The 26,237-nt window shown below is 39.4% G+C and overlaps 1 protein-coding gene across 2 annotated transcripts in view; it reads left to right on the top strand.

The window, feature by feature from the left end:
* The window catches only part of CCDC81 (coiled-coil domain containing 81), a 42,022-nt gene extending 16,399 nt beyond the window's left edge, over positions 1 to 25,623 (top strand). For both annotated transcript variants that reach the window (XM_055320655.1, XM_055320656.1), the window contains 10 exons: positions 2,175 to 2,296; positions 5,021 to 5,141; positions 7,885 to 7,978; positions 8,404 to 8,550; positions 9,270 to 9,374; positions 12,597 to 12,769; positions 13,982 to 14,060; positions 14,290 to 14,510; positions 22,555 to 22,680; positions 25,133 to 25,623. In XM_055320655.1, the coding sequence (XP_055176630.1) occupies positions 2,175 to 2,296; positions 5,021 to 5,141; positions 7,885 to 7,978; positions 8,404 to 8,550; positions 9,270 to 9,374; positions 12,597 to 12,769; positions 13,982 to 14,060; positions 14,290 to 14,510; positions 22,555 to 22,680; positions 25,133 to 25,274 (1,330 nt within the window). In that variant the 3' untranslated portion in view covers positions 25,275 to 25,623. The remainder of the gene's footprint in view (positions 1 to 2,174; positions 2,297 to 5,020; positions 5,142 to 7,884; positions 7,979 to 8,403; positions 8,551 to 9,269; positions 9,375 to 12,596; positions 12,770 to 13,981; positions 14,061 to 14,289; positions 14,511 to 22,554; positions 22,681 to 25,132) is intronic.
* The last annotated feature ends 614 nt before the right edge of the window (positions 25,624 to 26,237 follow it).

The raw sequence follows: 26,237 nt of genomic DNA on the forward strand, positions 1-26,237 counted from the left end.
AATCCTTGTTTATTTATTAATGCGAATGGGCCATGTTTCTCACCTTTTCTAGCTCATGCTCCTTTTAATGCTCTCTCTCTCTCTCTCTCTCATGCTCCAGCAAAGAAGGATTTAATGCATACTTTCCGTAGCTAAGTTAGAAAACAATGGGCAGTTAGACTATTTCTTTTTTATCTCATTTTTTCCCCCTGATGATTTAACAATTCTATATATCACTTGGTGTTCATCATGATAAATGTACTCTTAATCCCCTTTATCTATTTTACCATCTTCCCATTCACCTCCCCTCTGGAAACCACCAGTTTATTCTCCATATGTAAGAGTCTGCTTTTTTGCTTGTCTCTTACTTTATTTGCTTGTTTGTGGAACTCATAAGTTCCACATATGAATGAAGTGATACGGTATTTGTCTTTCTCTCTCTGACTTATTTTATTTAGTATTGTACCTTCCAGGTCCATCTACACTATTCATTTTTAAAAATACTCTTAGTTCCATGGAAATTCTGATACTATCACCCATCAACTTTAGTCCCTGCAATATTAGTACAATTCTCTTCACCTGCTAAATTTCCTTTTACCTTTCGTCACTTCCTCTGACCTAGCTTCCTCTTCCTGCAGTCTAGCCTATCTCCTGTCTATACTGATTTTTACCACTCAAATGGTTTGAGAGACAGATAGAATAAAGGAGTGTGGTGGGTGTTACTAGTGGCTGCTGCTGACAATGATTATTAAAATGATAATGATAATAATAGTTGTCATCTATGAACACTTACCACTGTAGATGTCAGATACTGTTAAGCACTTTCTCAATATTATTGTACTTAATCTTCAGTACAACTGTTTGAGATATGTATTATAATTTTATCCATTTTATAGAGGTACAAAATTAATTGTAATTTTAATTATTTTTTTCTTTTAACAAGTGAAACAACATGGTACAATATTAAGAACTAGAATGGGAGTCGGGAGACTTGGGTTTTATTACTAGTTTTATTTCCAGTAAGTGGCCATTCCTCACTTATCGTATGCCCTTAATTATATTCTTAATCTTAATTGCTGTGCCATTAACTACTATGCATTTCAAGTAGAGGAAGTTTGGGAAATAGCAACCAGCTTCCCAGAGGATTATTTTCTCATGGTTTTTGAGTGTGTGACATCCTCCTGTGTTTGTTAGTTGATGTAAGGACTGTATGACATATACCTTAGCAAAATCAATTTGAGGGGCAGAATATGCATTAGAGATTAGTTAGTCCAGCCTCTTCATCTTGTAGATGAAATGGCCAAATAATCGGTTGGCTAAGCCAGAAATAAAACAATGGCTCCTCACTGCTCCGCTGTTCTTTCCATTGCACCATGTTGCTTAACTCATTAAAAATAAGTCAATGGATTCAAATAAGTTTATTTTGATTGTATTTTGGAAGACAAATTTGGCTGCCCCCTTGGACATATTTTGGCTTAAGCATTCCAGGAAGGAAAAAATTGCAGTGAATCAAGAAAAGAGATTGGTAGACTCTCCTGTTGATTAGAGAGCATAGACATGGCTAGGAGGATTCAAATGGTCAAAACAGCTGTAAATGTTTAATTTATGTCAAGTTTGACCACTGAATTTACAGAAAATATCACCTCTCCCCTATTCTCCTCTCCTCTGCTTGCAACTCTAACCCAACACTCCATACTTGAGACCACAATAAATCTACAACTACACACACCAACTGAACAACTCCGTTCCTGCATTGTGCCTTTATAAGTCCCTCACTTTTGCCTGTGGGAAAGAATGGAAAAGTGGGGAGGAGAAAGAGGCAGGAGAGGAATGGTTATTTCTCGGCATACTCTGCTGAGTAGGCTATGGAACTTTGCCTTTAAGTCATCCAACAGCCACTTTTCACTGCATCACCCCTATGGCATGTGGTTATAGAACTAGAAAAGACAGAAAGCTTAGATCCCATGAATAATCTATGTAACAGCTGCTTTTGAGCCCCACTTATTGAAGAGGAAGGTCTTGGTCAGCTCCTAGACAACCTCAAAGAGAGCCTCAGCAAGTCAAAGCACTTGCCCCTTTGAGGGAAATCAGCTTGCTTCAGAATCAGAGAGCTAGCTGGGTTGCCTCTCAGGATTGAAAGTTCACACAGTCACCTATTCAGGTCCAGTGCAGTAAATATCATGGCTTATTTCTAGGATTGATCTCAAGGAGGTGGAAAATAAACCACATATGGAGACCATTGTAGAAGAAGGTAGAAAGGATAGACAAAGGAAGTACAAATTAAAAGATCAGCCAGACAAAGAAGAAGGCATCAGAGGTAAACCAATTATTCTGAGTATAATCTGTCATGCTTTACTGCTTATGAGTCCAGCCATATTGCTTAATGACTTCTATGCCCAAAATAAATAAAATTAGATTCATGAATAATCACTGTATTTTTCTTTCTAACAAATATCTTCATGTTGGCAAATCAAACTTAAAAACAAATGAAAAGAAAACAAAAAACAAATATCCTCTATTCTTGGAATCTTATATCTCATCCTGACCACTTTCTGACTGTCAAGCTTTTAGACTACAATCTCTTTGCTGGTTCCCCATTACTCAGGTCAGAATTCAGATGCCTACATGGTCCAGGCAGGTAATGTAACTGCATGAAGAGGGCTTGGTGTAACATGATAAGGTGACATGTTAGCATAAATGATAATTTTTTATGGAAAATGGAGAACATTACTTTTACATCTTTGATATTTGGCATAATAGAAGATAGCTGGATTTTTATATCTGTGTCTTCACTTACTCTGTTATGACATATTGTCTTGGTCAAAGCATATGAAGAAAATCCTAGGACCTCAAAGACGTTTTGAAAGGGTCCTAGGGATTCTTAGGGGTTGCCATACTACCCCACTGAAGACTTCCTCTAGGAGGTTGTTGCTTTGTGAGCAACATACTAATTGCCATTGAAGCAAAAAATGCTGATTGGGCCAAACAAAACATATCAGTGAGTAAATATTGGTTTGTGGATATTGGTTTTGCAACGTGTGGCCTATAGGATTACATGTAAACTTTTAGCTTAATATTCACATGCTTTTGTCATTAGCCTCATCTGTCTTTGTTCCCTGTAGACTCCTTCTCTGAGCAAAATTGTCTGTTCATATTCTTCTTACACGTCTTGCCCTTCCCTACCTTCGTGCTTTCGTTCACTCTTTTTCTCCTGCCTATAATGTCCCTCCTTTTCTTATAGTCTATCCCAATTCTACTCTCCTCTCAGCATCCTTTTTACATCTCATTCCTCCATGAATACTTCCTTCATCACTGACTCTGAAGTATCTCCTCTCTTCTCTGACCATGGCAGACCCTTAAAGATGGCACCATCATTTGGGATTTATTTTTTTCTTTTTTAAAAAAAGATTTTACTTATTGGACAGAGTGTGCAAGTGTGCACATGACACACAGGTAGGTGGAGCAGCAGGCAGAAGGAAGGGAAGAAGCAGGCTCCTTGCTGAGCAGGGATCATGACCTGCCCTGGGATCATGACCTGAGCTGAAGGTGGATGCTTCACTGACTAAGCCACATAGGTGTCCTATCATTTGGGATTTAGACATTTTATATCATTGTCCTGAGTTGCTATTTATGCAATATATGTAAAGCACTTAGCATTATTGGTATATAATAAGACCTTCACAAATGAGAGCTTTCAGGTTTTTTGTTTATATCTTATTTTTGTCTCCAGCCATAGATCTTCCACAATTTAATGATGGGGTTATATCTTGATTAACCCATTATAATTCAAAACTCTTATATTGATACACCTAACCTCCTGAACATGATAGCTAGCCTATCTTAAATGTGCCATCTAGCCTACATTAGCCTATAATTGGGAAAAATCATCCAACACAAAGCCTATTTTGTAAAGTATTGAATATCTTGTGTAATTTATTGACCACCGAAAGTGAAAGACAGGTTGAATGAGTATAGAATGGCTATAGGTGCATTGCTTGTTTACTCTTGTGATTGTGTAGCTGACTGGCAGCTGGAGCTTGCTGTGCTGCCCAGCATCCTAAGAGAGTATTGCACCACATATTGCTAGTCTGGGAAAAGATCACAATTCAAAATTCAAAGTACAGTTTCTATTGAATGCATATCACTTTTGCACCAACATAAAGTAAAAAAATCATAAGTCAAACCATTTTAAGGGGGATCCCTGGGTGGCGCAGCGGTTTAGCGCCTGCCTTTGGCCCAGGGCGCGATCCTGGAGACCCGGGATCGAATCCCACATCGGGCTCCTGGTGCATGGAGCCTGCTTCTCCCTCTGCCTGTGTCTCTGCCTCTCTCTCTCTCTCTCTCTCTGTGTGTGTGACTATCATAAATAAAAAAAAAAAAACCATTTTAAGGGAACCCTCTGTATATCTATTGAAAGATCTTTTTTAAAAAAATTTATTATTTATTTATTCATAAGAGACACAGAGAGAGGCAGAGACAGGCAGAGGGAGAAGTAGGCTCCCTCTGGGGAGCCCAAGGCAGGACTCAATCCCGGATCGCAGGATCACGCCCTGAACTGAAGGCAGATGCTCAACTGGTGAGCCACTCAGGCGTTCCGATTGAAAGCTCTTTAAGGGCAAAGACTTGCTTCTTTGCATTTTCTAGAGTGACCAGCCAGTGCTTTGCTCATAATGAGTATACAAAAATAGTTGTTTGAACCACAGGAGGGAAAGGGACAATAATTTAAGATAAGAAATGTATCTTATGGGATGCCTGGATGGCTCAGCAGTTGAGCATCTGCCTTTGGCTCAGGGCATGATCCTGGAGTCCCAGGATCGAGTCCTGCATTGGGCTCCCTGCATGGAGCCTGCTTTTCCCTCTGCCTGTGTCTCTGCCTTTCTCTCTCTGTGTCTCTCATGAATAAATAAATAAAATCTTAAAAAAAAAGAAATGTATCTTATATAAAAATTTTTCCAGGTAAAATAATGAGTTTAAAAAATCAGTTAAGTATAAAACCATCCATTTAAAGTTGAGAGGAAACTTGGTTTCATTCATTCTACAGAGATCTTATCCAAGAGACTTCAAGATAAACAAGCTATCTCCCCTCCCAAAACGACAAGCGTCAATTTGCTGAACAAGTTAGAGCAGAATGGGGATGGTGGGAAGATTATGAACCCTGAAAGGTAATACATTGGTATTTTATCTGTTGTATGTTATTAAATGTATTTTTGAGTTAAATCTTGATGCAGGGAATTTAAATGAGTGTTCATTCATTCATTCCTTCATCCAGTGTTCTTGAGTACATTCTACCTGTTAGATGATTAGGATAATAGATTCAGTTAGGGGTCATAATCTAGTGGGAAAGCTAGAGACAGACATACATAGAGTGATAAATCATGATTCAGTAGTATAAACAGAGGTGGAAACAAAGTAGCACAGAGGAGAGAGCATCTAAATCTCTTGTGGATTTGCAAAACTTCTCTTGTTGTTTTCTGAGTGCTTGGGTATTACAATATGGCACAGTTTCATATTTAGATCAAATTGGAAAGCAGTTTTGCTAAACATGGTTGGCACTCAATAAACATTCTTCAGATGAATGAATGTGTTACAATTCGTCATGCTCATGTCTTCTAACAATATTATGTTAAAAGATTTCTATTTTCCTTTTTTCTCTTTGAGTAGGATGCTTTTTAAGACTTCAAATCAGTCAATGATATTCAGGTATTTATTGAGCATCTACTATGTACCTTGCACTGTGCTGTCAACTTTGAATTTATTAATGTATCATAATGTATCAGCTATCATATGTGTGATTTATGTACTTTCTGGGATACTAAGACCATGTTCAAAACCCTAGGCACACTTGTTTTGAATAATCTCACTGTTATGAAAGAGAATTGAGAATTAAATGTTTTGTACTGTGGAATTTAGTTCAATGCAACAGACACTGAGCACTACCGTGTGCCAGGTGTTTTAGACACAGAGCTATATGACATAAAAGACATAAAAACCCACTTTCATGAAAGAGTCTTTTAGGGAGACTGATGTAAAAGAAGTAATATATATGACAAAGACAACAAAACAATGTACAGAAGCTGCAAAGAGGAGAGAATAATTAATTGTTAGGCATTATTAGTGAAGGCTTCCTATTGATGTTGATGAAATAATGGTTTTTGTGCTGATTATTAAATTAATACATGTTTATCACAGAAATTGTGAAAAAATGAGAAAAGCAGGAGATAGAAAAAAATCACTCATAACCTCATAAATAGAGGAAACTTTCTGTTAACATTATGGTGTATATTCCTCATTTTAATGTACATACAATATATACATATTTTTATACTTGAAACACATACACACATTTTAAGTACAAGTAAGATCATATCATAAGAAGCTTTCTTATACTCACAATAAATGATAAACATTTCCCCATGGCTTTAAAGATCCCAGGACATGAACAAATAATTGCACATCCTTTCATTGATTAAACCTTCTGTTTAACCAATCTCCTTTTGTTTTTTTTTTTTGTTGTTGTTTTTTTAAAGATTTTATTTATTTATTCATGAGAGACACACAGAGAGAGAGTGAGAGAGGCAGAGACACAGGCAGAGGGAGAAGCAGGTTCCATGCTGGGAGCTTGACATGGGACTCGATCCTGGGACTCCAGGATCATGCCCTGGGCCGAAGGCAGGCGCTAAACCCTCTGAGCCACTCAGGGATCCCTCCAATCTCCTTTTGGGTATTTATATTAAGATGATTTTTAGTTTTAAAATATTATAAACAATACTGTGATAATATAACTACACATAAGTGCACACATCGGAGTATCTATAGTATAAAAACTTAACATTTTTGAGATAAAAGATGAGCTTATTTTTCATGCCTTTGGTACATGTTATCAATTATTCTCAGGAAGGTTGTATCAAATTACCTTCCCAGTAGTGAGAATATGAGGGATTGCTAACTTCTCCATAGTTTTGTTAATACTAGACATTTTACCCTCCAATGGATTCCCATTCTTGCCCAGGGTAAAAGCCAGAGTCCTTGCCATGGCCTGCAAGATCCTGATTTCTGATCTCTCTCCTACTTTTTGTCCATGATCTCATTTCCCTCTGGCCACGCTGAGCACAGACACACTCCCACATCAGGGACTTTGCACGTATTTACTCCATTCACTCTGCCTGGAGTGCTTTTTCCATCAAATATCTGATTATTATTATTCTCTCATTTCCTTCAGGTATCTACGCAAATGTTACCTTCTTGGTGGAACTTCCCTGGGCATTCTATTTATGGTTTAAAACTCCATCCCTCCAGCACTGCAGGGCATTTATTACCATCATTACTCATACTATTGAATTCATTCATTTATCTTACCAGCTGGCTGTCAGTTGCCATCAGAATGTTAATTCCATTAGAAATAGGATTCCTTTTTCTTTCTTTTTTTTTATATATATAAATTAATTTTTATTGGTGTTCAATTTACCAACATACAGAATAACACCCAGTGCTCATCCTGTCAAGTGTCCCCCTCAGTGCCCGTCACCCATTCACCCCCACCCCCCGCCCTCTTTCTTTTTTTTGTATGTTTTGCTCTTCATTGCATCTCCCATGCCTAAAACAATGTACACAGTAAGCACAATATATTTCATAGAATAAATAAATTTTATCCCCATTTCACAGAATTGGTAACTGAGACTCCAGGATGACCCAGCTTGCTTAATGGCAGTCAGCTTGTAAGCAAAAAAGCTGGGATTCATACCCAAGTTTGTTTGACACAAAGCATGGGTTCTTAACCTCTATATATAGAGATCCTCTGAAAAACCACACTAAGATACTTTTCGTCCTCTTATATTTGCCTCTAAAATTATCATTGCTCATGTCAGGCTGTTTTAAATGTTAATTAATGTTGCAGTGTTTTTATAGCTTATCATCTCCAGGTTGTTTGAAAAATGACAGTGAAATGAAGTCTAAACTTTCTCCAGCCCCCGTTTGCCAGGATCATAACAAGGCAGGACAGGTACAGTGGCTTCAAACAAACAAAATCCAATCAGAATCTTCCTTTGACTTCTGTTTCTCAATAAGAGTTATGGGGATTGCTCTTTTTTCAATGTATGGATATGGCTCAAGTACTCAGGACCCAAAATTGGATGATAATAAGTCTATCTACTAGTTAAAGTCTGCTACAGTTAACAGAAGTGGGGTTGGGATATCTTTCTTATTTTCAGTTGCTATAAATACCTCTGAACAAATGAGAGTTCAGTAAATCCTCTTGAATATTTGTGGGACCCAATCTGCAAATCTCATTTTGTTAATTGTCATCAATACATCCTTTTCTAAAGTATGTTGCTTGACATACTTAGCCTTTGGAGTGCTTGTGAAGAGATTGTGAAGGTAAAGAAGTAAAAGGCAAAAAGTAATTTGTCTTTAAACTTGGTATTGTAGGAAATGTGTTATGTGTGTTTGCAACGTGCACAGCGCAATTCCCCATTGTACTATAATGAGGAGAGGAAGAGGAGAGAGATAGAAGATGAGCGGCTCATTCAGCAGTATCAAATGCTGAAGGATCAAGAGGCTCTCCTAAAACACCAGGTAGTTCAATACCTCTTTTAAAGAGTGCTTAATATGGGACAGTAGCACATGAATATAAAGTTCCATTTAAAATCTTCCATCAGGGCACCTGGGTGGCTCGGTTGGTTGAATGTCTGACTTTTGATCTCAGCTTCAGTCTTGATCTCAGGGTTGTGAGTTCAAGCCCTACAGTGGCTCCAAGCTGGGTGTGGACCCTATGTAGAAAAAAATATATATATATATATAATATACATATATATTTGCACCTGTCATTGATTTCTCCCTCACCCCAATCCCCAAGGATTGAGTTTGAAAGGTAGAATTCCTGAATTTATATGGTTTTATTTGTGATTTCTAATAAAATGTAATGGAGTCTTTTTCCCTTCAAATTCATGGCCTATCTATCTAAGCAAGTGAAGAAAGAGTGGCATGTTCACATTTGCACTACTCAGAGTTCTGTGGTCTCCCATAATTGATCCTACTGCTCTTTCTTGCATTTGTTATATCAGGTAGCCACTTGTGAAAGCTTCCATTCCCTCTTACAATCCCCGTAGAGGTGCTGCCTAAAGCTCCAAAACAGGATATTAAAAACCTTCCCTAACTCGCTTTTATAAATCTATGAAGACATCAGAAAGTACCATTACCTCCAAATGGCACGTTTCTGCCTTGGTTGGATTATTATAATGTAATAGAATTAAAATTTTAAAGGCTCAATGTCAATATGTGATTTTTTTTCAAAGATGAGAAGTTTGGCTAGTAGAGAACAGAATAAAAAAAATGCTGCCTACAATCTCGGAGTTGCTGAAGCTATAAGAATCTACAAGAATGAGAAACCTGCATTCTATGTGAGACTTTCCAAAATTTCTGTTGCCAATACCTGTCCCATCTGTATTTGGATCTATCCTCTGTACTGTAGGCTGTGCCATTGTTTAAGTGGCAGAGTGAAAGGTGGGTTGTGTAAGGTCGAAGCCTCGTTCTGGGTCAGGAGTTGTACAGGATCTGTGTCCACACTCTTCATATTCACAACACAGTTCCTATTAGACACTGTGGCACTTGTTAATGATAGTAATTCTCAGACAGGCCCTGGGTTGGGCGGTGGAGGGCAGTATACTAAGGTAATGCCCCAGGAGCCAGGGATCTAGAGCAGCTTTACTTGGGAGCTTGCTGACAATGCAGAATCTAGGGCCCCATCCTTCCGGAATGGGAATCTACATTTAAATAAGATCCTCAGGTGATTTGTAGGTATGTTAAAATTTGAACAGTCCAGCTGCTTTGAATCACTTGCTTCACCACTGATTTCATGTTTTCAATCACTGCGTGCCTACCTTTATTTTGCCTGAATCTTTCTCCTTTCATGCCCACTCTCTGGGTGGTCTGGCATTAGGGACATAAATGTAATAAAATACATTTTCTTTATCACCAAACATTTATTGAACTCCTCTGTGCTGGCCACCGTGCTCATGGTTAGGAGTACAAAGATGTGCAAGACAAGGTCCCTCTTGAAAGAGGTCTCAGACTACTGAAGGAGACAGGTTTAAAGTGCCAAGAGTGTGGTATAATGAATGCTGTGATCAGTCTTTGAACAGGGCACTGTGTGAACAAAGAGTTAATTAATCCAGACCAGAGATCTGGGGAGACTTCCTTGTATATAGGAGTTAGGTAAAGAAGGAAATGGAGGAAGAAACTTCCAGGCAAGGGCACCAAGGAGGGAGGGAGGAAGGAGACACGATACTTTTGAGATTTAGGCCTGATTCTTTTCTCTTCTTACATATAAGTTCCAGACTATGTTTATTACCACCTACTCTGTATATCCTCTTTGATATATCTGCAGACATCTTGAAAGGACCAGAACAGAACTTTTCCTCTTCCTCCTCACCTGTTCATCTCTTAGCCTCCCAATTTCAGTAAGTGGCATCACCAGGCATACAGTTGCATGAACCTCATACCAAGGAGCAATCCCAGATTGCTTCTCCTCTGTCTCTTCCATCCAAGCATCCTCAAGCACAGTTTCCTTTACCACCAACATATATCCAATCTCTTCACATCCCTTCATCTTCAGGGTTAGCACACTAGCGCAAGCCACATAACAAGGTTCAGCTTCTGAGATACTTCCCTAATTAGGTTTGCTGCTTGCCTTCTTGCCCTTTACAATCTATTCTCTACACTGCGGTCAAGCACTCTTTTAAAGCTTAACCAAAACATACCATTCTCCTGTTTATAACCTCTAATGGTCTCCCACTGAGTTAAAATAAAATCTAAACTCCTTACCTTGACCTATAAGATCTGTATGGCCCTGCCTTCCTCTTTGGGGTCACCTATTTCTTTCCCCTTGCTTACAGTGCCTCAGCCACGTAGAACTTCTTTCTGTTCATTAAACATGCCTAACTTGTTTTCATCTAATGCCTTTGCACTTGCTGTTCCTTGTGTATGGGACACAGGTCACCTGGTATTTGCAGTGGAGGTGATTCAGTCAACTTTACTGAAAAGCTTCCCTGATAAGCAACCACTTTGGCTCATTCCCACCTGCTTGCTATAAGGGCTTCATAGCACTTATCACTATGATGTATCACTTATTTATTATCTCCTGTACCAGAAGGTAGGCTCCATGAGCCAGGCTCTGTGGATCTCTGTCCGTCTAGAATGGCCAGGCCCAGAGCAGGTATTCAGTTCTCCGTCTTCCCATGTCTGCTCTGTCCTTGCTCATGCTTTTGCACTCACTCAGAACTCCTTTCTTTTTTATATAAATTTATTTTTTATTGGTGTTCAATTTGCCAACATATAGAATAACACCCAGTGCTCATCCCATCAAGTGCCCCCCTCAGTGCCCGTCACCCAGTCACCCCCACCCCCGCCCACCTCCCCTTCCACCCCCCCTTGTTCGTTTCCCAGAGTTAGGAGTCTCTCATATTCTGTCTCCCTTTCTGATATTTCCCACTCATTTTTTCTCCTTTCCCCTTTATTCCCTTTCACTATTTTTTATATTCCCCAAATGAATGAGACCATATAATGTTTGTCCTTCTCCGATGGACTTATTTCACTCAGCATAATACCCTCCAGTTCCATCCACGTCGAAGCAAATGGTGGGTATTTGTCGTTTCTAATGGCTGAGTAATATTCCGTTGTATACATAGACCACAGCTTCTTTATCCATTCATCTTTCGATGGACACCAAGGCTCCTTCCACAGTTTGGCTATTGTGGACATTGCTGCTAGAAACATCGGGGTGCAGGTGTCCCGGTGTTTCATTGCATCTGTATCTTTGGGGTAAATCCCCAGCAGTGCAATTGCTGGGTCGTAGGGCAGATCTATTTTTAACTCTTTGAGGAAACTCCACACAGTTTTCCAGAGTGGCTGCACCAGTTCACATTCCCACCAACAGTGCAGGAGGGTTCCCCTTTCTCCACATCCTCTCCAACATTTGTTGTTTCCTGTCTTGTTAATTTTCCCCATTCTCACTGGTGTGAGGTGGTATCTCATTGTGGTTTTGATTTGTATTTCCCTGATGGCAAGTGATGCGGAACATTTTCTCATGTGCATGTTGGCCATGTCTATGTCTTCCTCTGTGAGATTTCTGTTCATGTCTTTTGCCCATTTCATGATTGGATTGTTTGTTTCTTTGCTGTTGAGTTTAATAAGTTCTTTATAGATCTTGGATACTAGCCCTTTATCTGATATGTCATTTGCAAATATCTTCTCCCATTCTGTAGGTTGTCTTGTAGTTTTGTTGACTGTATCTTTTGCTGTGCAAAAGCTTCTGATCTTGATGAAGTCCTAATAAATAAGAACTCCTTCTTTCCATCTCTGTGTTTTGCTAGCTCAGAACCTACTGCACGACATCCTTTTTCATCTCTCTCTCAGATATGGGGTTTTGTCAGTTCTGCTCAGATTCATCCTTGAGCACACTTACATTATTCTGTGGATTGCCTCAATGCTTGCTGGTCAGTATGTTGAGGACTGGGCAAATACTATAAACTAATAATTGATTTTTAGTCTTCTGAGTTACCACCTTTATTCACTGTTGCTTTTTGGTATTTTAGAGTAAATGCATTGATTCTCCTTCATTCCAGAAATCCTTTCTATTTGATAAACGGCCACTCAGTCCTGAGATTAATGCTTTTAAACAAGAAGAATATTCCCAGAGTCTCCTGAAACAAATGGATAACAGACGGGAAAAAGAAATAAAGCAAAGACAAAATAGAGAGTTGATGGACCGCCTAGAACAAGTGCAACTCACAGAGGAGTGAGTCTAGCTGACAAACTCTGAAAAATGGGTTTAGAATTTTCATGTGAAGCTTATTTCCATGTGGGATGGAATTAGCATTGGTAGTTTCATTAGCACAATGGTAACCAACTGAGCAAATCAAGTCAACTAGCAGCCAGTACCACAGCATGGCTATTCATTAGAAAAATGAAAAAGTTGTCATTATTACAATGGCCATTACAGTCATGATTACCCATCTATAATTAATTATAGAGTGTCATTTTGTATTTTTTGTGATCACTAATACTGGCAGATTGAGGAAGGTACTCATCTTGAACAAGTATCATTCCCAGCTATTCCCAGTTGATCTCAAGGCAAAGCTGGGGTTTTAAGTAGGGGTGACCCATGGAATCCCAGGGGGCAGAAATATATGGAGGACCTAATAGGACTAGAACCAGAGACTAAAAAGTCATGTAAAAAATGTTTTCTCTCTGCTCATACCCACAGCTTCTTGGTTGACATCATCTTTTTTCCAGCTTGAACTTGGATGAATGTTAGTCTCAATTACAAATTTTAGGAAAGAGAATCTGATTGGTCTTGCTTGGGTCATCTGAGGCCTGGGATAGGGTTAGAGTTCAAACATGCCTAAGGTGGTCACACTTCTACTGAGGTCAGGAGAGCAATTAAAGGGCAACTGTGTTGTGAGATACTCCTAAAACAAATAGTAAGCAAGTTTTTGGGACCAAAACCTTATTTGTTCTATAAAATGTATATGTTCCATTGTTACTTGCTTTATAGATCATGTGGGTTCCCTGTGGGTTGCATATAACAGAATCATCATTTATAATAGGAAAGATTACTTTTCTTAAAAAAGAATCTTATGATGAATCATTTTATAGAATGAATAGACACTTCCTGCTTTCCTAACCAGATTTTTTTAAAAGCACATTGCGGGGGGATGGGGGGTGTGGAGGGGTACCTGTCTTAGTGGTAGTGACAAAATGGTCAGTCCCCTGCTTATACCTGTCTCGCCTGTCCTGTATTCAACACATTGTCCCCTAGCCTATAGATTTAAGTTACTCCTTTCTTCATTAAAATGAAAGTTACTAGAAGGAAATGTCACGTTTTATTTTATTTACCAGTCTCTCACTCCTGTTGATACTTAGGGAATAGGTTTTAGTGCTGTTAGTCTGTATTACTAGAGACAGTAACAAATTGTGCCCCCCACTTCCTCTCATTCTTAACTGCCAGGCTTGCTGCACAAAGAGCCCAATATATAAAAGATAAGATGGAAGAAACGCAGTGTTATAAGAGAGCTTTGGATGCACAGGTAAGGGAACAACTGTCAGTTTAAAAATTATGCAGTGCTTCAGTAGCATTCTTAGAAGATGTATAAAAACTGTAAGGTTATGAGTAGCCTTATGTGTTACCCATTTGGTGGCTTTTGTGGTCCTCATTCCTTCTCCTGAGGGACTGGTATTTTACTATGCTACAGTGTTGTGCATAAAGCTTGTTGCCTGGTATAATTCTGATAGGCATTACGTGTGTCTCTGTTTCAGATAAAGAACAAGCCCCTGCAACTGCCCATGTTTGAGCCAGACTCTTGTGAGCCCATCTTTGGTAAGGATGAGGGTGAGCTGATGGTGCAAAAGCGAAAGCAAGAACAGAGTTACATGAAGCACCAGCTGGAGGCTGCTGCTAGCCTCAAGAGGAAAGCCATCCTGCAACAGCTAGTGGAACAAAAGCAGGATTTGCAGATGCTTCGGAGGACACAGAAAGAGTAAGAGACCCGAGTTCTTTCTTCTTCCTCTCCTGCTTCCCTCTCCAACTTCCCATTTTCTGTCTCTCTTTCTCCTACAACAGCACAGAAGCACTCATAATAGTGAACATCTTGAGGAGTTACTGTGTGTAAAATACTGTTCGAAGCTCATCACATGCTTTGTCTTGTTTTGTCCTTACAATTCACCCTAGGAAGAAAAGTTACTGATTAAAAAACAAACAAACAAACAAAAAAACCCAACCAGACTTGATCCTTCCTCTCCCTCCAGTTATTTCTCCATATTTTTCCTTCCCTTTACAGTACAACTTCTTAAAAGAGTTGTCCAGATCAGCACTATCCATTGGAAATACAGTGTGAGCCACAGATGTGCTGTTGGGCTCAACTAGACACAGACAGGAAACTTGGGTTCTTTCTCAATTTCCAATAAACCCCTTTCGTTTAAAGAACTCTTAACATCCAGAGTTGTACTTACAATGGCAGGTGAGAGGGGATGGTGAAGGTGTCAGGGTAGGCAGAGCAGGACTTGATGCCATATAGGTGAAAATATCTTTAAATTCAAATATCAGACACCAGTCTCTTTCTTTCTGATTTTTTGAGTTTAAACATTATACTATGTTCACCACAAGTGAAGCGAACATGTGTCTGGTTACATTGCTATTATGATATCATTGATCATATTCCTTATGTTGAGCCTTTTATTGCCATGACTTATTTATTTCATAAGTGGAAGCCTGTATGTCCATTCCCTTTCACCCATTTTGCCTGACCCTCTGTCCCCTTCCCTTCTGGCAACCATTCAGCTTGTTCTCTGCTGATTCTGGTTTTTGTTTTTTTAATCAGTTTTTTAGATTCCGCTCATGAGTAGAATCATATGGTATTTGTCTTTCTCAGTCTGACTTATTATTTCACTTACATAAAACCCGTTAGGTCCATCCATGTTGTCCCGGATGGCACAATTTCATGGTGTGCATGTGTGTGTGTATACATATATATAAATGTGATATATGTATCACATTTTTTTATCTGTTTGTCTATTGATGGGTACTTAGGTTGTTCCATATCTTGGCTATTGTAAACAATGCTGCAACAAATGCAGAGGTGCAGATATCTTTTTGAATTAGTGTTTTCATTTTCTTTGGGTAAATACCCGAAGGTGGGATTATTGGATCATATGGTAGTTCTATTTTAAATTTTTCTTAGAAACTCCATACTGTTTGCCACAGTGACTGCACAAATTCACATTCCACCAACACTGCATGAAGGTTCCTTTGAATCCACATCCTTGCCAACACTTGTTTCTTGTCATTTTGATTTTAGTCATTCTAACTGGTATAAAGTGATAGTTCATTGTAGTTTTGATTTGCATTTGTCTGATGATGAGTGATGTTAAACTCTGTCATTTCCAAGCTGTATGACCTGGGCCAAAGCACACATGGGGTCTCTGAGACTTCTTTTCCTCACATGAAAAGTAAGGATAATATATACCTGTCTTACCTATCCTTACTGTGAGAAGGATGTGAGCGTATATATTGAGAACATTTTGGAAACTGCAGTGCTCTGAACAAATACAGACTGTGGTATTTACTTTATCTCTCTTGTTGAAGCTCTGGTCACAGACCCCCCCCCCCCTTTTCTGTATGGGTCAGATCTTTGTCTTCCATTTCCATATGGTTTACTAGTTATTCCATATTTTCTCACTTATCTTCTCTTTTCCAACTTCCTTGTTCATATTAAGATGCCATCTTAGGTCCTCTTATGGCAAGTAGAGGGTCACTTTCAGAGGGATAATTTAGTCAGTGTGATCTAAACAGTCATGGTAAGTATTCTTTTTCTTTCAAGTTTTCTGCTTTTGTTTATAAAAATTAGAACAATTCATGTTCACTAAAATAAATCAATTGGTGGAGAGATTTAAAAACGATAATAATTTCCCCTTATCCTCTATATGTTTTCCTACTCTTTGCAAATATATTCAAATAAATGGACATAAGACCTATGAGATCTTTTTTTTTAAGATTTTATTTATTTATTCAAGACACACACACACACACACACACACACACGCACACACAGGTAGAGACACAGGCAGAGCAAGGAGCAGGCTCCCTACCCGGAGCCCGATGTGGGACTCAATCCCAGATCCTGGGATCACACCCTGAGCCAAAGGCAGGCGCTCAATCACTGAGCCACCCAGGTGTCCCAGACCTATGAGATCTTATACATTACTTTGCAGCCCAACCTTTCTTTAACCTAATAATGCAACATTAATGTATATTTAGGTCAGTACATAGAAACTAAATTCATTCTTCTTTAATGATTGCATAGTATCTACAACATCGATTACTATAATTTACCTTTTGCACTATTGATGAACTTTCACTTTGTTTCCAGATGGTTTGCTATTACAATAATTTTGCACTAAACATTTTTAATTTTAATTTTTTAAAAGGTTTTATTTATTTAAAAAAAAGATTTTATTTATTTGAGAGACAGAGAGAGAGCACAAGCAGCGGGGAGGGGCAGAGGGAGAGGAAGAAGTAGGTTCCCCCTGAGCAGGGAGTCTGATGTGGGGCTCAATCCCAGGACCCCGAGATCATGACCCGAGCCAAAGGCAGATGCTCAACCAACTGAGCCACCCAGGCGCCCCTAAACATTTTTAATATATATCTTTATACTGGTTATTTTGTTTCTGTTGGATAAAATCCTAAACGTGGAGATGCTGGATCAAGTGTATGGCACATTTTTAAATATTACCAGATAGCAACAGTTTGCTTTCTAAAAAGGTACAGCAATTTGCTTCCAACAGCAGTCTTGTGAGAATCTTCATGGCCTCCCTGCAGCCTTTTCTCACTTGCATGGCAATCTAAATTAAACTGACTTTTTAAACTCTCCTTTTACAAAGAATATAATAATAGCCAAAAAGCATATGAAAAGATGCTCAATATCACTAGTCATTAGGGAAATGCACATCAAAACCACAGTGAGGGAGCTGCTTGCTAACAAATGGTCTTCACACTCAGAAACGTGCATAGGTAAGTCTTCTTGAGCCACCAACAGCCTGCCTTTGTCCTGTTTGGAATAGACACCATTTAGCACTTAACTAGATTTTTGCCTCTCCAAGGCAAGTAGTTCATGCTTTATTGAATGTTTGCTGATCTGAACCTGAGAGGGATTCTCCACCCCAGTGAATAAAGGTAGCAAAGTAGAATGGTGAGATTGCAAATGTAGCTGTGGTTTATATCACACAATTTAATAACTTAATTCCCATCACGTATCTACCCTGGAGTGCCAAGGGCAGTCTGAATGAAGTAAGCAGTTAGCAAACTGTTCTCTCTTCCCCTTGTAACTTATTTATGCAGATATAGGAAAACATCTTATATTGTTTAAGATGTATATATATCACTGAAACATAGACAAATAAGGTAGCTATCTTCCCCCTCCCCCCCCCCAGGGCTTTATGAAAAGAAAACATAAGCTTGCGGACCACTGTCATAAGGTTTCACAAGTGCAAAGATAAAATGTGCTATCATTTATCTTGGATTATAATATCTGTATTTTGATTCTTTTGTGAAATGTCCAAATCGAGAATAATTATAGATTTTTTATACCACATGCATCATGAAACATTTAACAAGTACTTATTTTAAACGACTCAAAAGATTAGAAAGGAAGATTCACTGGTATGCAAAACCATTAAGATGCAATTATGTTGTGAAAGAGAAAGATAAAGAAGAGCAAAAATAACAACAACAAAAAAGAACGATACTACCTCATAACCATTAGGATGGCAACTATCAAAAAACCAGAAAATAATAGGTTTTGGTGAGGATGTGGAGAAATAGAAACCCTGTGCACTGTTGGTAAGAATATAAAATGGTGCAGGTGCCATGGAAAACAGCATGGCAGTTCATCATAAAATTAAAAATAGAATACCATATGATTCAATAATTGCCCTTCTGTGTATATATCTAAAATATTTGAAAGTAGGATCTTTTTAAATAAATTTTTAAAAGATTTAATTTAATTAATTTATTTTCATTCCGGGGTAGTTACCATACAGTGTTATATTAGTTTCAGATGTACAGTATAGTGATCCAGCAATTCTATGCATTACTGAGTGCTTGTTTAAGATAGTCCTCTTAAAAAAAAAAAAAAAAGATAATCGTCTTTACCTATTTCATCCATCCCCCGCCTGCCTTCCTCTGGTAATCATCTATTTGTTTTCTATAGCTAAGAGTCTATTTTTAGTTTGCTTATTTTAGTTTGTCTCTCCCCTCCTCCTTTGTTCATTTGTTTTGTTTCTTAAGTTCCACATACAAGTGGAATCATCTGGAATTTTCTTTCTCTGGCTGGCTTATTTTGCTTAGAGCTATACTTTCTAGACTCATCTATGTTGTTGTAAATGACAAGATTTTGTTCTTTTTTATGGCTGAATTATATATATATATATATATATATATATAATTATATGTATAATATGGAGATATATTTACCACATCTTCTTTATCCATTCACCTATCAATGGACACTTGGGCTGTTTCCATAACTTAGCTATTGTAATAACACTGCAGTAAACATAGGGGAACAAAAATCCCTTCAAAGTAGTATTTTTGTATTCTTTGGGTAAATACTCAGTAATGTGATTACTGGATCATATGGTGATTCTGTTTTTAATTTTGTTTTAATTTATATTTTTAATTTTTTGAGGAACCTTCATACTGTCTTCCACAGCAGATGCACCAGTTTGCATTCCCACCAACAGTGCACAAGGGTTCCTTTTTATCCACATTCTCACCAACACTTGTTGTTTCTTTTGTTTTTGATTTTAGCCATTCTGACAGGTGTGAGGCAATACCTCACTGTGGTTTTGATTTGCATTTCCCTGATGATGGGTGATGTTGAGCATCTTTTCATGTATCTGTTGGCCATCTGGATGTCTTCTTTGGAAAAATGTCTGTTCATGTCTTCTGCCCATTTTTACTTGGATTATTTGCTTTTTTGATGTTGAGTTGTATAAGCTCTTTATATATTTTTATTGTGGTGTAGTCCCAAAGTTTATTTTTGCTTTTGTTTCCCTTGCCTTAGGAGATATATCTAGAAAGATGTCAGCCAATGTCAGAGAATTACTACCTGTGCTCTCTTCTAAGATTTTTATGGTTTCAAGTCTCACATTTAGGTCTTTAATCCATTTGGAGTTTATCTTTGTGTATGCTATACGAAAGTGATGCAGTTGCATTCTTTTGTATGTTGCTGTTCAGTTTTCCCAATACCATTTGTTGAAGAGACTGTCTTTTTCCCATTGGATAGTCTTTCCTCTATGTCAAAGATTAATTGACTATATAGTCATGGGTTTATTTCTGGGCTCTGTATTCTGTTTCACTGATCTATCTATGTATTTATTCTTGTGCTAGTACCATACTGTTTTGATCACTACAGCCTTGTAATATAACTTGAAGTCTGAAATTCTGATGCTTCCAGCTTTATTTTTCTTTTTCAAGACTTCTTTGGCTATTCAGGGTCTTTTGTGGTTCCATAACATTTTAGAATTGTTTGTTCTGGTTCTGTGAAAAATGCTGTTGGTATTTTGATAGGGATTGCTTTCAATCTGTAGATTGATTTGGGTAGTAAAGACATTTTAACAATATTTGTTCTTCCAATCCAGGAGCATGAAATATCTTTCCATTTGTTTGTGTTCAATTTCTTTCTTTTTAAAAATTATGTATTTGAGAGAGAAAGAGAGAGAGCATGAGTAGGGGCGGGAGGGTGATGCAGAGGGAGAAGTAGGCTCCCTGCAAAGCAAGGGACAAGGGGCTCCGTCCCAGGACCCTGAGATCATGACCTGAATGGAAGGCAGGCATTTAACCAACTGAGCCACCAAGGCACCCCTGTGTTCAATTTCTTTCATCAATGTTTTATAGATTTCAGAGTACAGATCTTCAACCTATTTCATTGTTTATTACTCGGTATTTTATTCTTTCTGGTGTAATTGTAAATGGGATTGTTTTTTCTTTTTTTTAAGTAGGCTCCATCCCCAGTATGGAGCCCAGTGTGGGGCTTGAACTCACAAAGCTGAGATCAAGACCTAAGTGGAGATCAAGAGTGGGACATTTAATTGACTAAGCCACCCAGGCACCCCAATGAGATTGTTTTTTTAATTTCTCTTTCTGCTGCTTCATTATTAGTGTACAGAAATGAAAAAGATGTCTGTACATTGATTTTTGTATCCTGTGACCTTACGGACTTCATTTATCAGTTTTAGTAGTTTTTTTTTTTTTTTTGTGGAGTTGAAAGCAGGATCTTGAGATATTTGCACTCCGTGTTCATAACAGCATTCAGTAGCCAAGAAATGGAAGCAACACAAATATCCAGTCACGGAGGGATGAATAAAAAAAATGTGTTATACACATACAATGGAATATTACTCAGCCTCAGAAGGAAGGAAATTATAACACCTGCTACAAAATGGATGAACCTTGATGACATTATGCTAAGTAAAATAAGCAGTCACAATAAGACAAATATTGTATGATTCCATTTCTGTTAGGTATTTAGAGTGGTCAAATTCATGGAAACAAAGTAGAATGGTGGTTGTCTGGGGCTAGGGGGAGGGAGGAATGGCAAATTATTTAATGAGTATAGAGTTTTAGTTTTGCTAGATGGAAAGAATTCTAGATATTAGCTGCACAATAATGTAAATATACTTAATACTATGTATCTGTACACTTAGAAATGTTTAAGATGGTCAATTTTATGTTATGTGGTTTTACTTTTATTTTTTTAGATTTTATTTATTTATTTGAGGGAGAGCGAGAGCGTACAAGCTGGGCAGGGAGGGGCAGAGGGACAAGTATACTCTCTGCTGAGGGTAGAGCCTGACATGGGGCTCAATCCCTCCATCCTGAGATCATGATGCTAAAGTCAGACAGTTAACAGACTCAGCCACCCAGCCTCCCTTATATGGTTTATACTATAAAAAAACACAAGAAGAAGGAAAAAAAGGTTATAAATATAAATATGTTATATATGGTCATTGAGCTCCCATTGTGTGATGGGCATTGGCACTTTTAGTATTTTATGTCATTTAATCTTTATAATGACTACACAGCAGCTGAATTGTTGAATGAATGCTCAGGAGAGGAAAATGTGGCTATGCTTTTAGGGCAAGAGAACGAGCAGAGTACATTACCGATTTTTATCAGAGGGTCCTGACACCTAGTGGTGGTTGCTGCCTGTAACATAAAACTGCAGAGCGGGCTCAATCAGTGGTCACATTCAGTGAGGTCCTTTCTAGACTTTAATGAAAATTGAAGGTAGGAGTTTCAGTCTGGCAAGAAATAGACACATATAAATAATTTGAACCAGGTTTAAGATGACTCACAACAGCAGTGGCTGAATGTCAGACCACTAATAGAGACACTTACCACTGGAAACTCTGGAACATGGTACTTGAAGAGAGATACAACTGCAATCACTTCTTTGATGTCATGACCTTCACCAAACACTTTCTCCCTCTCTCTCTCTCTCTTTTTACCTTCTTCCCAATGTTAGATATTTTCTTGATTTCATTTTATTTTGCCTAGTCACTTCTGTTTCTTTTCCCCTTTCTAGCCAATCATTTGTATTCCTGTCTCCTTTGCCTTGTAACATGCCCGTAGCAATTTGTGGGCTGATTACTGACAGCCGAGAGACTGGAGTAAAAGAAAAGAAACCTAAAGTATAGGAAATCCATTTGAGATGATTCTTAAGTTAGCCTCAAAGGAAATTAATGGCTTTAAAGACTGCATTTGTTAATTGGAAAAAGGTTTCAATTCTGCTAATTTAAGCCAGGATTGAAGATAAAAGGTCTAGACCCATAAAGTCTTTGAGAGCTATTATGTTTTTAGTGTTTCTCTTTGTTCAGTGTTCATGCCTTTTAGTATATTTCAAAGAGCAGAGAACAAAACCAGAATGTTTCTGTTTAATCTACCGTAAAGGGCATGGGGCTCCCAAGGTTGTGTGTGCCCTTCCCGGTACTCTGAGTACAAGCAGACTATGCTCTTCTCTCCAGGCACTTGGCAGACAGAAATGCTGAGCTAGAGCGGGTGAACAGAATCAACCAGAGCTTGCAGGAGGACTGGGAAAGCAGTGCTGCAACGAAGAGGCAGCGGGATCTGGAGGAGAAGGCTTTTGAGCGGTAATACCTGATTGGAACCCCAAGTGCTTTGTTCGCGAAGAAACCCCCTCTGCTCCTTCTTGACTTTCCTGGGATCCCGGGATGGCAGACAGGTTTCCAGGGCCAACTTTAGTTCATTAGTCGTGGCTACCTAGACCACCTGGTGGAGAAAAGAATTCTGCTGTGGTGTATTAGAAATACCTGTTATGGATATGGGATTGGAGAATGCTGTCGTTATATGTTCCATACTTGCCATCTCTACCCTCATCTTCGCTTCCATGTAGGGTAGCTTTATTGTCATTTTGTGGTGGGTAGGGAGGCATGGGGGGAGGAGAGTAGGAATTCTCCTTGGAAATGAAAGTTGGAAGTAAGGAGATGGACTTTCCATATGAACACATCCAAGGCTGACAGAATGGTCATTTAGGAGCAGAGCCAGGGGTTGTGTGTAAGATTGGCAACTGGGAGACCGAGATGCCCATGGTGGAACCAACCAAGAACATCTTCCTGACATATATTAGATCTGTACCCCCTCTCCCCAGCTCTCCATCAGCAATCTAGAGTTAGGGAATCTAGTCATAGCTTTGAGAATTAACACTAACTTTGGAGAGGCAGCTAATCTTTTTGTCCTACTTTTTCCTTTTGTAAGATGAGGAAAGTCAACACCTGCCTTACTTAGCTAACATAGGAGTTTTTGTGATCAAATAAAGAGATGGAAAAATATTATACTTAAAAAAAGAAAATACTTTACAAATGTATGATTTCATAGTATGTTAAAAACTTGAACAGACCAAGCCTATATAAATGTTATTAAGTCATTAAAAAATATTTTATTTATTTATTTGAGACAGAGAGAGCATGAGCAGGGGCAGAGGAAGAAGGAGAAGTAGGCTCCCCACTGAGCAGGGAGCCCTACATGGGGCTTGATTCCAGGACCCTGAGATCATGACCTGAGCCAAAGGCAGACACTTAACCAACTGAGCCACCCAGGTGCCCCAAATGTCATTTAATCTTGAATATACCAAAATAATATTTTAAATTCCCACTTATCAACTAATTTTTATCATAGATAGAACTTGTCATAATAAATCTCGATCTGTAGCTCCTTTTTCTTTTAAATTTATTTGTTCATGAGAGATGGAGAGAGAGAGATAGAGACGGAGAGAGAAGCAGACTCCATGGAGGGAGCCTGATGCGGGACTCAATCCCGGGTCTCCAGGATTACGCCCTGGGCCGAAGGCAGGTGCTAAACCCCTGAGCCACCCAGGGATCTCCCTGTAGCTCCTTTTTCTTTTAGATTTTCTCATCAGGCATTTCTTATCTGTCTCTCTAATGGGTAGAACCTGTATTTTGTTAAAATGGCTGTAAGAGGGATGACATGGCAAATAGGTTCCAAAGTAGCAGTAGGATTGTTTGGCCTGGAGAAGAGAAAGGGGAGCTGGGGATTCAAGGCATTTTCTCAAGGTTAGGGAAAAACAGGTAAAAGGCAGTGAGATTAATGTCAGGAGAGATTTTGCTGGATTTTGGAAGAATGCTTGGCCAACGTGGTGATAAAGGATGGAGGAGTCACAGGAAACAACCTTCAATGGCAGGATGACAGGGAACCCTATCATCTGCAGACTAAGGTCATGTGGTGGGCAGGGCCTCAAGCAGGAGCAGGGAGGAAGAAGAAATTGGTTCGTATCAAAAAGAAAACAAAGCAAAAGCAAAAACAAGCTTTACATGTAAGCAGTTAGCACATGATACTCTGTCCCAGCACCACGGCAAGCCAGGTAGGTCTCCCCCTGCCCTTTATTTGTTCTTTTTCCTTGTAAGGCTATCCTTGATGGTCCTTTTTACAGAATTCCACTCATGTAATTTTGGTAGAGAAGGGGGACATACCAGGGGCCGTCTTGCATTGAGAAAAATTGTTGAGGTGCAAAATCAGCTACTGACGTCGCTTCATCTCTGCTTTGAGCCGCTTTAGTCCTCCTCCTCTTTGACTCCACCTCCTCTCCTGCCCTTCAGGCTAGAGGCCTCTGGGCTCCTGGGACTTCTCCTTGCAAGGCTACTCCTAGCTGTCTGCTGGGGCTTAACACTTAACCAGCAGCTTAATTAATGGCCTGTTTCCCTCTCAGTGCAGTTTCTGAGAGCCCAGGAGGTAAAGGTATCCACAGGGCAAAGCTCTGTGTGCTGGCTGTGTGACCTTGGGCAAATTATGTCTTTTCTGAGGGTTTGGGTGGGATGGTTGTGAAGGCACCAGCTCAGAGCCTTTTATTGACTGGCGATGGCAGAGGTTTGGAAGCAGTGATGCCACGCTGGGTTGGGCTGCAGGTGGAGGGGGGCGGAGGCTGTAGGGGAGCCATCACGGGTAGGTGGTAAGCACCTGGGGGGGGGCAGTTCTGCATCTCTTCTACTGCACTGGCTTCTGGACTAGGCCCCCAGCACGGACTCAGGGAATGCCTAATAATGACTCCTTGTCCTCACCTCTCCTCAGGGCGTCAGACAAACTCTTCCTCCTGGACCAGTGTGAGAAGTATCGGCGCTGCAAGCAGTGCCAGAGGCGCACCTCCAATGTGGGCGAGAGCAACCTGTGGCCCCTGAACAAGTATTTGCATGGCTCCCGGTTGCTCGTATAAAACCCAAAGTCTGGATCTACGTTTTCCTGGGGAAGATTTTTTTTTTTTTTTTTTTTAATGTTTAGGCGTGATGGTGAAACTACCTATTTTTACTTTAGAGGGAAAAAGTTATTGTGCTGCTTTCAGGAGCAGATTGCTTTTCACTCCTTGTAGAATTCACATGAGTAGGGTCTCCCCTCTATCTTCCCATTGCTCCCACAGAACCCTGCTGCCCCTGGGGGCTGGGAACAGGGGACCCAGCCTCATTCTGGCTGCAGGAGTGCTGCTGACCCTGCCTTGCCACTTCCTCTGTGACTTTGTGTAAGAGACTTTATCTTTTCTTCATCTGTAGTGAATAGTGTCCTAATAAATATTTTCTATATGCTTGACTGTGCATCATGGTAAATTTTTCGAGTTCACCCCAGAGAACTGTATATGTGAACATTCCAGAGGAAGATCAGGTTATTTGCTATAAGAGGTCAGAGCAATGCTTTCTGAGTTTTCTAGTTGAAGATACACCTGGGACTTTTTTTTGGAACTTCAGGGGATCTTATTGTCTTGGTGCCCTTCCTTTTTTTTTTTTTTAAATAAAGATTTTATTTATTTATTTGAGAAAGAGCATGAGTGGGGGTGGGGGAGGGTGTGAAGGGGCAAGGGCAAAGGAAGAGGAAGAAGCAGGCTCCCTGCCCAACAAGAGGGCTTGAGGCTTGATCCAGAACTAAGCCCAAGGCAGATGCTTACCTGAATGAGCCACCCAGGCACCCCCCACCCCCAACTGCTTGGTGCCTTCTGGCCAACCATTCCATTATAGGTTTACTGTTGGGCTAAGTGTGTGCTGGGAGGGGAGTCTGGCTGGCCACCTTCCTCTCTAATTGCTTCACTGGCATTCATGTCTAAGCAGCAAGTGCTATGGAAGAGGAGTATCTTCCTACTAAAAGACTGATTTTCAGTTAAGGTAGGGGTGTTCTAAACCAAAAGTCAAGT

This window comes from Nyctereutes procyonoides, unplaced genomic scaffold (assembly GCF_905146905.1).
Source record: "Nyctereutes procyonoides isolate TBG_1078 unplaced genomic scaffold, NYPRO_anot_genome, whole genome shotgun sequence".
NCBI lineage: Eukaryota > Metazoa > Chordata > Mammalia > Carnivora > Canidae > Nyctereutes > Nyctereutes procyonoides.